The sequence below is a fragment of the Danio aesculapii genome, chromosome 15, assembly GCF_903798145.1.
Source record: "Danio aesculapii chromosome 15, fDanAes4.1, whole genome shotgun sequence".
NCBI classification, from domain to species: Eukaryota; Metazoa; Chordata; class Actinopteri; order Cypriniformes; family Danionidae; genus Danio; species Danio aesculapii.
The window spans coordinates 37,754-53,538 of record NC_079449.1 but is presented as its reverse complement, the minus strand read 5'-3'; the positions used below and the strand labels follow the sequence as shown (position 1 = coordinate 53,538).

Sequence of the window (15,785 nt, the reverse complement as noted above, 5' to 3'; positions counted from 1 at the left end):
GATGAAGATTACTGGTGATTATCATGCAGATCTATCATCTTCTAAATCGTGGAGCTTCAGCTCGGTCCGTAACAGCATGGGGAATATTTCTGGGCTGATCACATAGTGTCCGCTGTCATGATCACCTTACAGCTTACAGGTCAATCCCGACTGACCCCTGTGAGGTCAAAGGTCAGAGGTCAGAGGGTTTGGTGGTGTGTAGATGTGTTTGTGTGACACATGAGTGTGTGTCTGTGTGAGATATTCAGAGCCAGATCTCATCACTGCTGGTGCTGCTCACTTTGTAGATGTAGCCAACCATCGGATAGCGAGCAAAACCTGCAGAGACACAATCACAAACATATCACAATCATATCACATCACACTCATCACTACACTCACAATCACATTACAAACATAATCAGATCACACTCATCACAACAATCACAATCATATCACATCACACTCATCACTACAATCACAATCATATCACATCACACTCATCACTACACTCACAATCACATTACAAACAATCACATCACACTCATCATTACACTCACAATCACATTACAAACATAATCAGATCACACTTATCACAACAATCACTCATCACTACAATCACAATCATCACTACAATCACTCATTACTACAATCATAATCATATCACATCACACTCATCACTACAATCACAATCATCACTACAATCACTCATCACTACAATCATATCACACCACACTCATCATTACACTCACAATCACATTACAAACATAATCAGATCACACTTATCACTCCAATCACTCATCACTACAATCACAATCATCACTACAATCACTCATCACTACAATCATAATCATATCACATCACACTCATCACTACAATCACAATCATCACTACAATCACTCATCACTACAATCATATCACACCACACTCATCACTACACTCACAATCACATTACAAACATAATCACATCACACTCATCACTACAATCACTCATCACTACAATCATAATCATATCACATCACACTCATCACTACAATCACAATCATCACTACAATCACTCATCACTACAATCATATCACACCACACTCATCACTACACTCACAATCACATTACAAACATAATCAGATCACACTTATCACAACAATCACTCATCACTACAATCACAATCATCACTACAATCACTCATCACTACAATCATAATCATATCACATCACACTCATCACTACAATCACAATCATCACTACAATCACTCATCACTACAATCATATCACACCACACTCATCACTACACTCACAATCACATTACAAACATAATCACATCACACTTATCACTCCAATCACTCATCACTACAATCACAATCATGTCACATGACACTCATCACTACACTCTCAATCATATCACATCACATTCATCACTACACTCACAATCACATTACAAACATAATCACATCACACTTATCACTCCAATCACTCATCACTACAATCACAATCATGTCACATGACACTCATCACTACACTCTCAATCATATCACATCACATTCATCACTACACTCACAATCACATTACAAACATAATCACATCACACTTATCACAACAATCACAATCATATCACATCACACTCATCACTACAATCACAATCATATCACATCACACTCATCACTACACTCACAATCACATTACAAACATAATCACATCACACTTATCACTACAATCACAATCATATCACATCACACTCATCACTACAATCACAATCATATCACATCACACTCATCACTACACTCACAATCACATTACAAACATAATCACATCACACTTATCACTACAATCACAATCATATCACATCACACTCATCACTACAATCACATCACACTCATCACTACACTCACAATCACATTACAAACATAATCACATCACACTTATCACTACAATCACAATTACACTACGATTTTCTTTATTCTCCATTTCCACCTGGGGATACTCTTCCCGAGGCCCCCAGACAATGCAGAGCCACTGATTCGATCCAAGACCAACGACGAGATGATCCCAAGGTTTCCATATCCTGGACCAGGCCGTATCCTGAGCAGCTACTGTGGTGATCATGGAAGAGTGGAGAACATGAGACTGATTCCTGTGACGCTCCAGAGACAGACGAGTCTTCGCTGAGGCCAGCTTCCAGCCTCCGCCACTGAGACTGCAGCTCTGCACAAGACGTTTGGCCAGCGGAGAAATTAAAATGGTCATGCCCAACTGAGTCTGGTTTCTCTCAAGGTTTTTTTTTCTTCACTTCCGCCTTTAGTGAAGTTTTTTTTCCCTCTCCGCTGTCGCCACTGGCTTGCATGGTTCAGGATCTGTAGAGCTGCGCATCGATGGATTTGCTCTTCAGTGTTTGGACTCTCAGTAGTGATTATTAAACCACACTGAACTGAGCTAAACTGAACTGAACTTGAACACTACAAACTGAACTACACTGTTCCTATTTACTGTGACCTTTATGTGAAGCTGCTTTGACACAATCTACATTGTATAAGCGCTATACAAATAAAGGTGAATTGAATTGAATTGAATACAATCACAATCATATCACATCACACTCATCACTACAATCACAATCATATCACATCACACTCATCACTACAATCACTCATCACTACAATCACTCATCACTACAATCATAATCATATCACATCACACTCATCACTACAATCACAATCATCACTACAATCACTCATCACTACAATCATATCACACCACACTCATCACTACACTCACAATCACATTACAAACATAATCACATCACACTTATCACTACAATCACTCATCACTACAATCACAATCATATCACACCACACTTATCACTCCAATCACTCATCACTACAATCACAATCATGTCACATGACACTCATCACTACACTCTCAATCATATCACATCACATTCATCACTACACTCACAATCACATTACAAACATAATCACATCACACTTATCACAACAATCACAATCATATCACATCACACTCATCACTACACTCACAATCACATTACAAACATAATCACATCACACTTATCACTACAATCACAATCATATCACATCACACTCATCACTACAATCACAATCATATCACATCACACTCATCACTACACTCACAATCACATTACAAACATAATCACATCACACTTATCACTACAATCACAATCATATCACATCACACTCATCACTACAATCACATCACACTCATCACTACACTCACAATCACATTACAAACATATCACATCACACTTATCACTACAATCACAATCATATCACATCACACTCATCACTACAATCACTCATCACTACAATCACAATCATCAATATCAGATCACAATCTGCACTAAAATCAAATCACAATAACCACAATCGTAGCACAGCCACAATCACAAACATCACCACAATCACACCACAACTGAATCAAAATCACATCACCACAAAAACAAATCACCTCACAATTTTCATCACTACAATCCATCACAACATCTCAATCACAATGATTTCACATCTAAATAACACCACAATTTCATCATATGACAATCACAATCATATTACATCACACTCATCACTACAATCACTCTTCACTACAATCATATCACACCACACTCATCACTACACTCACAATCACATTACAAACATAATCACATCACACTTATCACTACAATCACTCATCACTACAATCACATCACACTCATCACTACAATCACAATCATATCACATCACACTCATCACTACACTCACAATCACATTACAAACATAATCACATCACACTTATCACTACAATCACTCATCACTACAATCACAATCATATCACATCACACTTATCACTACAATCACTCATCACTACAATCACTCATCACTACAATCACAATCATATCACATCACACTCATAACTACAATCACAATCATCAATATCAGATCACAATCTGCACTAAAATCAAATCACAATAACCACAATCGCAGCACAGTCACAATCACAAACATCACCACAATCACACCACAACTGAATCAAAATCACATCACCACAAAAACAAATCATATCACAATTTCACTATCACATCATAATCCTCACTACAATCCATCACAACATCTCAATCACAATGATTTCACATCCAAATAACACCAGAATTATATCATATGACAATCACAAGCATATCACAATCACGTCAATCTTCACCACAATCGTATCAATATCACATTAGGCAAGGCAAGTTTATTTATATAGCACATTTCATACACAGTGGCAATTCAAAGTGCTTTACATAAACAGGAATAAAAGAAACAATTATAAGAGAAATAAAAACAAACATAAAAATGGTAAGAATAAAAATAAAATAAAATAAAAGCTGATAAAATGTGTTATAAAAGAATTAAAAAGAAGAGAAAAACATAGTAGTTCGATCTGTCGGACGTAGCACAGTGCTCATTCAGTAAAGGCACAGCTAAACAGATGTGTTTTCAGTCTTGATTTGAATGTGCCTAATGTTGGAGCACATCTGATCATTTCTGGAAGCTGATTCCAGCAGCGAGGGGCGTAGTAGCTGAAAGCCGATTCACCCTGCTTTGACTGAACTCTTGGGATTTCTAATCTATTTGATCCTAAAGATCTGAGTGATCTGTTAGGTTTGTATTCAGTGAGCATATCTATAATGTATTGAGGTCCTAGGCCATTTAGTGATTTATAGAGCAGTAATAATACTTTAAAATCTATTCTAAATGTGACTGGGAGCCAGTGTAAAGACCTGAGGACAGGTGTGATGTGCTCTGATTTCATGGTTCTGGTCAGAATTCTGGCCGCAGCGTTCTGGATGAGCTGCAACTGTCTGACTGTCTTTTTGGGAAGGCCAGTGAGGAGGCCATTACAGTAATCCACCCTGCTGCTGATAAAAGCATGAACAAGTTTCTCTAAGTCTTCACTGGAAACAAAGCATCTAATTCTTGCAATGTTTTTGAGATGATAGTATGCTGATTTACTAACTGCTTTGATATGACTATTGAAACTCAGATCTGACTCCAGAGTCACACCAAGATTCTTGACCTTATTTTTTGTTGTTTGACCCTTAGAGCCAAGGTACGCATTCACCTTGAGAACCTCATCTCTGTTCCCAAATGCAATGACTTCAGTTTTCTCTTTGTTTAACTGAAGAAAGTTTTGGCACATCCAATTGTTAATTTCATCAATGCATTGGCAGAGGGTGTCAATGAGGCTGTAGTCATTAGGCAGTAAGGCTAGGTAGATTTGAGTGTCATCAGCATAGCTGTGGTAGGAGATTTGGTTCTTTCTCATTATTTGGCTCAGAGGGAGCATATAAAGGTTGAACAGGAGTGGTGCCAGAATCGAGCCTTGTGGGACTCCACATGTCATGGGTGTCCACCCTGACCTATGGTCACCTATACTGACATAGTAACCTCTTCCTTCAAGGTAAGATCTGAACCATTTGAGGACCGTCCCAGACAGCCCAACCCAGTTTTCCAGCCTATCCAGAAGTATGCTGTGATCGACAGTGTCAAATGCAGCACTGAGATCGAGCAGTACCAGCACTGTTAGTTTGCCTGAATCTGTATTTAGGCGGATATCATTGATTATCTTTATAAGGGCACTCTCTGTACTGTGATGTGGTCTGAAACCAGATTGAAAATTGTCCAAACACCCCTTGTAGTTTTAAGAACTTGTTAACCTGGTTAAAAACAACTTTTTCAATGATTTTGCCAATGAAAGGGAGATTTGAGATGGGCCTGTAATTGCTCAATATGGTGTTATCCAGGTTGCTCTTCTTCAAGAGGGGTTTAACAACTGCAGTTTTAAGTGAGTTAGGAAAAATCCCAGAGAGAAGTGAAGCATTTACCACTTTTAGAAGATCCATTTCTAAACAGGTCAACACCGTTTTAAAGAATGATGTGGGGAGCGTGTCGAGACTGCAGGTTGATGTTTTCATAACTTGCACGATCTCTTCTAAGATTTTGCCATTAATTGCCATGAAATCGGACATAATGTCTGATTTCTTAAGTTGTGGTTGAGCTAGTCTGACGTCGACACAATTTGGCTGATTGGATGAGCTGATTGCCTTTCTGATATTATTGATCTTGTCAGTAAAGAAATGAGCAAACTCATTACATTTGCTTTCAGAGAGTAGCTCACTGGGAATCCGACTGGGGGGGGTTGTGAGTTTCTCTATCGTTGCAAAGAGTTTACGAGCATTGTTTACGTTGCTGTTTATAAGGCTTGAAAAGAAAGTCTGCCTAGCAGTGCTTAGTTCCATATTAAAAGCACGAAGACTGTCTTTATAGATATTATAATGGACTCTAGTTTCGTCTTTCTCCACATACGCTCAGCTTTTCTGCACTGTCTTTTCGTCATTTGTATTCTTGGGGACCTAGTCCAAGATCCCCTTTGGCTGCTAGTTATCTTCTTGGCTTTAACAGGAGCAATGTCATCTATGACATTCTTAACTTTAGAGTTAAACAAATCAAGGAGAGAATCAACAGAGTCTGCAGATATACTTGGTGCTAGCGATATGGCCTTCATAAACTGCTCAGTGTTCTCATTTATGCATCTCTTTCTGACAGAGACAGATCTGTCTTTAATAGCTGGAGTGATCAATATATCAAAGAAAATACAGAAATGATCAGATAGTGCAACATCCTTAACAACAGTTGATGAAATGTGTAAACCCTTAGTTATAAGTAGATCAAGAGTGTGTCCACGATTGTGTGTGGGTCCTCGAACATGCTGAGTCAGATCAAAAGTGTTCAAAACAGTCATCAGTTCTTTTACAGCATTGATTTCTGGATTATCAATGTGAATATTAAAATCCCCAGCAATGGTAAAATAGTCAAATTCAGAGGTTACTATTGATAACAGCTCTGTAAAATCATCAATAAAAGCTGGAGAATATTTTCTGTAGATAATGATAGATAATGATCAGTAAGATACGTGGAGCACCTTTTAGTGCTATACTCAGATATTCAAAAGACAAAAAGTCACCAAATGACACTTGTTTACACTCATAGACATCTTTAAACAGGGCAGCAATGCCTCCACCTCTCCTATTGGCTCTGCAAACACTCAAAAAGTCAAAGTTTAAAGGAGCTGTTTCATTCAGAACTGCTGCACTACAGCTGTCATCTAGCCAAGTTTCATTTAAAAGCATAAAATCAAGGCAATTTGAGTTGATAAAATCATTGACTAAAAGTGACTTATTGTTGAGTGATCGGATGTTTAAAAGTGCTAACTTAACAGTTTTAGCTGTTTTTGCTACAGTAGTCTCAGATTCATATTTAATAGACACAAGATTTGAGTGATTTGCTATACGGCCTGAAGAAGTCTTTGGTTTTCTGTCACGTAATACAACACATATATGTGTAGAGAAAGCTACAGGCACACTGGGTTCCTGCTTGTTCTGTAAACATCTGATAAAGACACTGTTATCTAAGCAGGCACCCGAGACACATCATGGAGAGCAGTTTTGTTCACCAGCTGAGGATGGTGCGTTGTTGTTTGGGCCCTGGCGGTGGGGCAAATGTCGGAGGGCTCTTCCAGGTGGGCTCAGAGGTGGTTGTGGAGCAGGCCGCTTTTTGGTTGGTAACTGGGGGCTTGCGGCGATGGAGTGTGAAAGTTTAGTTCCAGCATGCACCAGTTCCTCCATCTTTTTTGAGAAACCCAAGAGAGGCGAGCAAGATGATAATGAGAACGTGTCTGGTGACAGAGGCTGTGGCTCTGGAGATTCTGGGTGTTGAAATATGTTTTCCTGGGTGTTTTCCTGAGGATCATTTTTTAGTGACGAGACATGATGCTGTTCTGATGCGTCACAGTCTGTCTGTGTTGAGCAGAGGGCCAGCGATAGTGTCTCTATCAACAGTGGGTGTTTTGGCTGCGTGGCGTTATCACTGTCCTTGGGTGATGCGTCAACCCCAAGTCCACTCGGGAGCTGATTTGAGGTCCTGTGGTCATCTGGACATTTGCTAGGTGTGTATGTGCCATTTGGATTGAGGTCAGTGGCACATACAGCTGATGGATGATGGAGGGAGAAGAAGATATTGTCCTTTAGTACCTTTGCACCAAGTTTGTTTGGGTGAAGGCCGTCTGATGTCAACAGTTGTCTTTGGTTCCAGAAGAGCTTGAAGTTGTCAATAAAATTCAGTCCTTTCCTGTTACATGCTTTCTGCAGCCATACATTTAGACCAAGCAGCCGTGAAAACATGTTTGTCCCTCTTGCAGGGAGTGGCCCACTGATGAACGGCTGAATTTTCACTCTTTCAACTGTTTCCAAGAGCTCACAGAAATCTCTCTTGAGCAGTTCTGACTGTTCCTTCCAAATATCATTCTTCCCCACATGGATGATAATCCGTTTTGCAGTCTTGTGCTTCTTCAGAATTTCCTTAAGTTCTTTGTTTACATCAGAAACTGTTGCATGAGGGAAGCAGTATGTCATTGTAGATTTGCTCCTAAAATTCCTGATTATTGAATCTCCTACAACTAGTGTTCTTATCTCAGGTGCGATCGGAGCAGAATGCCGCTGTCTAGTCGGCCTTGAGTCTCTGTTCCATGCAGAGTTAGCTGCTGAGTCATGCGATCTCTGTCTGACTGCATTTGGGGATTCTTCACCCATATTACTCAATACTTCATATCTGTTCTCAAGCTGTATTTGAGTCCGAGCTGTATTTGGGGTAGAGGACGCTAATGCGGCAGCGTATGATCTGACCCCGTGAGTACCCTTTGGTCTCGCACCTTGTTTATGCCAATGCTCATTTTCAACAGCTTTAATCTGTTTTTCAGTGCTCGAAATAGTGGTAGGAATAGATTTATGGGACTCACCGGCTATACGCTGTGAGCGTCCACAATGACGCTGCAGTTCTGGTTGGATCGCAAGTAACTTTGTTTCAAGAACTGCAATCTTTTGTAGAAGTTTGTGGCAGTTTGTACAGCAGTGAGAATCTGAATTAATCCGATCCAGAGGCATTTTCACAGCCGTGTTTTCCCGTCTCAGGAATGTGAGCAGCTGATAGCTGGTAGCGGGAGGATTGTTTAGACGATAATTCCCCTCTTGTTAGTAAAGCTATATTCCAGAACGTTTGTAGAATCGATGCTGATCTTCAAGCTGTGTCGTTTGAGCACTGTGCTGATAGGCTCAAGTTAAAATTAGGGTTTAAGATATAAAAGCAAGTGAGCAGAGAGCGGAGCAGTAGGCAAAGACGTCCGAACAGTAGCGAAGCAGGAAGCAGGAAGTACATTACAATCATCAGCAATCACAACGCAATCATATCACGTCACAATAATCGCCAACAACATCACATTAGTATAATATTAGTATTGCAATTGCTACAATCAAATCACATCTTAATCTGATTAAAATCACATCCCAATCATCACCACAATCATGTCAAATCTCAATCATATTAATATTGATTATATCACTATATATATATATATCACAATCTCACATTAATTCAGTGCACAATCATCACCAATCACATTGCAAACACCAAAAATCACATTGTGATCACATCTCAACCAATATGACATAACAACACGCACACAATTATTTGTTCTGTGCATTTCTGACACTCAGTATTGTGTGTGTGTGTGTGTGTGTATGTTAAAGTGTAAGTTGTGTATGAATCTGACTGTTCAGCTGATCTCTGACCTCGAGCGGCGTACGCTGCAGACAGATCCTCCTCATCCTCATCTCCTCGTCTCCTCTCCAGTGTGTTCTGCTGTCCTGAACACACCAGCGCACGTTAGAGACAGAGCCCCCACCCCACACACACACACACACACACACACACACACACACACACACACACACACAAACACTTACCCTTACACAGTGCTCGATCATCATTGAGCTGCACGTGTGATGGCAGAGACATGTTCTCTCGAGGCAGATACACACCGTTCACCTGCACCTTCACCAGCTCACCACTGTAACACACACACACACACACCTGATCAACAACAACAACAACAACAACAACAACACAACACTGCTGCAGGAAAAAAAGAAGAAGAAGAAGAAGAAGAGCGCACCGTCTAGAGGAGGACAGATGCACTGCAGCCGGCTCTTCTGGAAAACACACACACACTTATGTATACATATATACAAGCACACACATATACACACATACATGCATGCAAGCACAAACACATACATATATACCCACACATACATACATACATACATACATACATACATACATACATACATACATACATACACACACACACACACACACACACACACCAAACACATATATAAAATCACACACACAAACATATATATTTGTACACACACACACACACACACACATTTATTTGAATGCACATGTGGTGAAAGCATACAGTGTGTGTGTATTTGTGTGTGTGTGTGTGTTTGTATGTGTGTTTGTGTATGTATATATATATATATATATGTGTGCTTGTGTGTGTATATGTGTAGATATATATCTGTGTGTGTTTATATGCATGTGTATGTACTTATATGTGTGTGTGCTTGTGTATGTATATATGTGTGTGTGTGTGTGCGCATGTATGTACATATATATCTGTATGTGTGTGTGTATGTACATATGTGTGTGTACATATCTATCTGTTTGTGTGTGTGTGCGCCTGTGTATGTATGTGTGTATGTGCATGTATATATATGTGTGTGTGTGTGTGTGTGCGTGTATGTACATATATATCTGTTAATGTGTATGAATCTGTGTGTGTGTGTGTGTGTACCGACGGCTTTGGTTTTGTCCTTCTGTATGAGGAAGAACACCATCAGGGTGAAGATGAGGAGTGTGATGAAGCCGGCGACTCCACCCGTCACGATCCCGAACACTGGCACCTCCACCCGTGACTGCAGGAACTCTGGGTAATGCAGGAGCATGCATGCACACGCACACACGCACACACGCACACGCCCACAAGCACACACACACAGTTGAGCTTGATCAGTTTAATGGTCATCAGTGTAAACTGAATGCCTCTGGTGGTCATATCATGTACTGCACCCAGACACTTTTTGAGATACCAACTTCAAATTCGGATTATAATTAGTTCAGATATTTAGCTTTGATTTTCTGTCGGATTTTAGCCTAAACTGGTTTAGGAAAACACATATTGTATGACAGATATTAATATTATTGATTATTTTCATAGGCATAAAGACACGTACACTTTATTTTCACTTCAGCTACAATCCGGCATCTGTCGACTTTAAAACAAGACCAACCTGTGAGCGTGAGGTTGGAGTGGGCGGAGCCGAGGCTGTTGCTGGCGTTGAGCGAGAGGTTTCCTGATAGGCTGCTGAGCGTGACCTGCAGGCTGTGATTGGCCAGCCAGGGGAAGCTCCGCGAGTCCAGGATCAGGAAGTCAGAGCTGTTGGCCACCAGCTGACCGGACTGGTCCACCCAGGAGATGGTGGCGGGGGGGTTGGAGCGAACCAAAGCGAACAGGATGAGGGCGAGCCCAGGGTCCGAGGTCTCGCTGTAATGAGCGTCCACTCGCAGGATCTCCGGCTGGACTGACACACACACATTAAACATTTAACACACACACACGTTAACCACACACACACTGCTGTTACAGCACACGTTTACAGCTGCACTACTCCACTGTGAGCACACTAGCGCCATCTGTGGTCAAAGAAAAAACTAGCAGAGTCACTCATTTAGATAACCGGCCTGACAAACCATCATATCAATAAATATGTCACATCAATTACTATATCTATTGAACGCTGGATTCTGATTGGCTGATGGGCACTCGCAGGTGTTATTCTCAGATAAAGGTACGGCTAAAGTAGTTCCGGCAGGTTTAGAACAGCTCCATATCACTCCGCTGAATGATTTATTATTAATGTTCCATATGATCTACACTATACAGAATGCTAGTGCTAGCGGATATATAAGCGCTGCTCACACTGTACGTTGAGTGTGACGGTGGCGTTGAAGGTTTCTCCGTCTGCAGTGTTTTGCGCCGCACACACCAGCTCCCGGTCCCCACGCCGTGGCCTCAGTGTGAACGAACTGTTCCGCTCAGAACCGAACCGCAGCTCCCGCTGTGATGTCACACGCCCCGCCCCCCGGCTGCCCATCACCTCACTCTGACGCTCCCCGTTCAGGTACCAGGTGAGAAGGGGCGGAGCTTCACGGGTCCAGCCTTCTGATTGGCAGCTGAAGCGGTGAGTGACATTCTCCTGTACGGTTACCATGGAGGCCTGCTGTCCGTCAATCTTGGGGGAGGGGTCAATCGCTGCAGGAGCATATAAAATGAGTGAGAGAGAAAATATGAATGTGTGTGTGTGTGTGTGTGTGGTCTTACCTGTGCAGGCCCAGGTCATGATGTGAAAGAGTAAAGCAGAGAGATGCATCCTTATGGTCACCTGCAAGCACACACACACACACACACACACACACACACAGAGAGAGAGAGTCAGCAGTACTGACGCATGTATCTGAAGTGTGTCATTCAGAGCGAGAGACTGAAATAATGAGTGATTGATCTGATCAACAACAGTAAACACACACGCACACACACACACACACACACGCACACAGTAAACAATATAGCGCGATGTTGACAAGCAGAATCTGCATCTGTCAGCTGCAGCACACACACTGTACTGTACAAATGATGGACATCCGCATCTCTCTCTCTCACACACACACACACACACACACACACACATAAACAGTGAGTGTTTACCTCTGGGTGCTGATGTCCGCTTGAGGATCCATTCAGACTAAACACACACCGACGCGCTGGAGATCGAGTCAGCTGCTTTAGGTGATGGATGAGAATCGGCTCTTAGTCGACTCCTTCGAGTGAACAATGGAAGTCAGCTAAATGAGTCGATTCCTTCAACCGAACGAAGCGAATCAGTTCAGAATGTCGATTCCTTTGAGTGAACCACACACTGTAAACATGCTGGGTTACTCATAATCCATTTGTGTTGGGTCAACATGAAGGAATTAAGTTAGCTTCTTCTACGTATTTAAATGGATTGAACATAAAATAATTAGGTTGTCTCCCAAAAAACCTCAGAAATTGTGTCGTTTTAGCTCATTTTAATCGAGAATGAACAAGCAGTAAACATATATATATATATATATATATATAGAGAGAGAGAGAGAGAGAGAGAGAGAGAGAGAGACGTAATTTCAGCTGTATTTCTATACTCATTAATAATTTAAATATAGGATGATAATAATAATAATAATAATAATAATAATAATAATAATAATAATAATAATAATAAAAACAGGCCGCTTTACACAGATCAACAGGCAAGACAAGAACATATCGTAGAACATATGAAATGAAATTAATTTCTGCTCGCTGCTAAGGAAATATCTCTGTTTTTAACTCAATCAAATGTAAAAATGTAAAAGAAAGACTTCAAAAATCTAATTTAAAAATCTATTTTCAGAAGCCTGAAAAGAGCCGTTCGGGAACTGGGAGTCGATTCTTTTCGCTGAGTTGAACTAAAGGATTCGGCTCTTTAAAAGAGCTGAAACAGATGTTCGCCGTGATTTACCGCGGCTATAAAAACACTGAGGAAAACACAGCAGGGTTCACTGATGTGTGTGTGAGAAAGAGAGAGAAAGAGAGAGAGATAAAGGGAGTGTGTGTGATGCTCCTGCGACCAAACGCTCGATACCCGGCAGATCTGCGCTCGACTCGTCAGGTCTGCTGAACCTCTGCAGTGCAGATTGACATTCAGACGCGATCAGCTGCTCACAGAACTCACGATGAGGAAAAACAACACAAACACCGAAAGACGCACTCAGTTCACCAGTTAATATCACAAATACACGTCAAACTGCTGCTATTATAGAACTAACATGACATTTCCAAGATGATCACACATATTTAAAGTCATTTATACAAAATAGTAATGATATCCTAAAGACTAAGCTTAAAGAACAGCAGTCAATAATCTGCTGAACTCCAGACGTGTCCTCAGATGAAGGCAGATATCATCAATATCAGTGAAACAGCACAGTTTCAGCTTATATCCCTACTGGAAAAAACTGCTTAAACCAGCCTAGGCCGGTTAGCTGGTTTCAGCAGGTTGACCAGCCTGGTTTTAGAGGGGTTTGGGCCACTTGCAGACTGGTTTCCAGCCATTTCCAGCCTGGTCTTAGCTGGTCAGGGTAGAAAATGACCAGCTAAAACCAGCCTGGTTTAAGCTGGACATAGCTGGTTTTGGCTGGGCTCCCAGCCTGGCTAGGTTGGTCAAGCTGGTCATCTTTCAGCCTGACCAGCAAAGACCAGGCTGGAAATGGCTGGAAACCAGTCTGCAAGTGGCCAAAACCCCTCTAAAACCAGCCTGGTCAACCAGCTAAAACCAGCCAACCAGCCTAGGCTGGTTTAGGCATTTTTTTTCAGCAGGGATCTCTGCACGAGTGAATCTAATGTTTACATATATCCTTTCAGACTGAGTAAAATCAGCTTTTACAGTAATAAACGGTGGTAATGATGCCGTTAATGATGTGAAACGGTCAAATATGAAACTAACAGCCTTTCAGACAGATTACATCACTAAGTGTTGATTCAGTTCAGATCAATAAAGCCGCCTTTCTACAGCACACAACTAGCGACGGTCTGTAAGTCCTTCATTTCCAGTGGAGAGTAGTCCGGGAGCTGTGTGGAGTTCTGATCATCTCCGTACCTGGAAAATTCAGATCCGATAAAATATTTGAACTCCTGCGACTAGCTCGTATGCGACCGGCCGACCAGATGAGATTTATTCCAGTGTTGTCTAAGCAGGTCCACGCACACAAGATGAGAAACAGTTTTCATGGGAGAATAGGAGTTTTGTTATTTTCTACATCAGAAAAAAAGTTTATATTAAAAAAACATATTACTATTCATAAATGAGAAATAAATTATATATATATATATATATATATATATATATATTGCTGTCTCCACTTTCCCTCCATTTTTAACAGTCAATGAGTTTCCAGTATCATTCCAGTATCAATGAGTTTCCAGCGACTGCCACAAGGGGGTGTATTTCAACAGTCGTGTCTGAATATCATGTGCAGTGGAAAAGTGGCTATAGGGGAATTACTAACCTACGTGACACAGCCTCCCGGTTGCAATAGTAAACATGTGGTGTTGTGCTGTAGGATGCCAAAATCAAAAGTCCAAAAATAGGAAACTGAACTTTTAGCGTACACCACACTGCTTTAATCCCAACAGCAGACGTCTTTGGCTAAAAGGGAGCTGAATGGAGTGAGGAGCTGATTATAAATGCTGGACTCTGCAGTTCTCCTGGTATATCAGGTGAGTTCCCGCTCTGCTGGATCAGACACATCACTGGATTCTGATTGCAGCAGTGATTTCAGCAGAAACAGTTCAATATGGTGAATTAACCTGCAGACACTGAATGCTCAGACTGAACTGTAAACATGTGTGTTCACATACCCTGCTGTACAGGAGCAGTTCACTGTCAGAATGCAGTAGTTCTGCTTGTTTATGATGACCCAGGTCTGGTACAGCTCCGTCTTCTTTCCTTGTCTTTGGCTAGGCAGAACCTCGGTGTTTAGCTCTACATAGTGTTGAATCTGGTCATCATGGAGCTTTATTTCCTGCACATGACCACACAGAGCAACACTGTAGACATCCAAACACTTGTAGATCTTTAACTTCTCTCCTGATAAAACACGTGGAGTTTCAGTGAGATGGTTTTGTATTTGGGGCTGGATGCTCGGCCATTTCCTCTTCTCCAATATCCATTGGGAGGGTGCTATCGCTAATGGAGCTGTCAGATGAACGCCGCTCACT

General features: G+C 41.2%; 1 protein-coding gene across 3 annotated transcripts; it reads right to left on the bottom strand.

The window, feature by feature from the left end:
• Nucleotides 1-6: 6 nt before the first annotated feature.
• On the bottom strand, nt 7-12,915 carry LOC130242420 (transmembrane protein 25). Of its 3 annotated transcripts, XM_056474537.1 has the most exons (10): nt 12,696-12,915; nt 12,312-12,372; nt 11,910-12,242; nt 11,221-11,511; nt 10,725-10,856; nt 10,032-10,068; nt 9,823-9,926; nt 9,649-9,723; nt 281-318; nt 7-157 (listed from the first exon to the last, which is right to left on the bottom strand). In XM_056474537.1, the coding sequence occupies exons 2-10, from the start codon at nt 12,358-12,360 to the stop codon at nt 134-136; spliced, it is 1,083 nt and encodes a 360-aa protein (XP_056330512.1). In that variant the 5' UTR covers nt 12,361-12,372; nt 12,696-12,915; the 3' UTR covers nt 7-133. The 3 variants fall into 3 exon arrangements, with proteins under 3 accessions (XP_056330512.1, XP_056330511.1, XP_056330510.1); XM_056474536.1 differs by having other exon boundaries at nt 7-318; nt 10,032-10,065; XM_056474535.1 differs by having other exon boundaries at nt 7-318; nt 12,696-12,914.
• Between the last annotated feature and the right edge of the window lie 2,870 nt (nt 12,916-15,785).

Bases quoted from the DNA above. Each gene is read 5' to 3' on its own strand.
- LOC130242420 (XM_056474535.1), bottom strand. From the start codon at position 12,360: ATGCATCTCTCTGCTTTACTCTTTCACATCATGACCTGGGCCTGCACA. The intron at 11,512-11,909 runs GTGAGCAGCGCT...TGTGTGTGTCAG, and splicing joins CGTCACACTCAACGTACAGT to TCCAGCCGGAGATCCTGCGA. The intron at 9,724-9,822 runs GTAAGTGTTTGT...TGGTGTGTTCAG, and splicing joins TGATCGAGCACTGTGTAAGG to GACAGCAGAACACACTGGAG.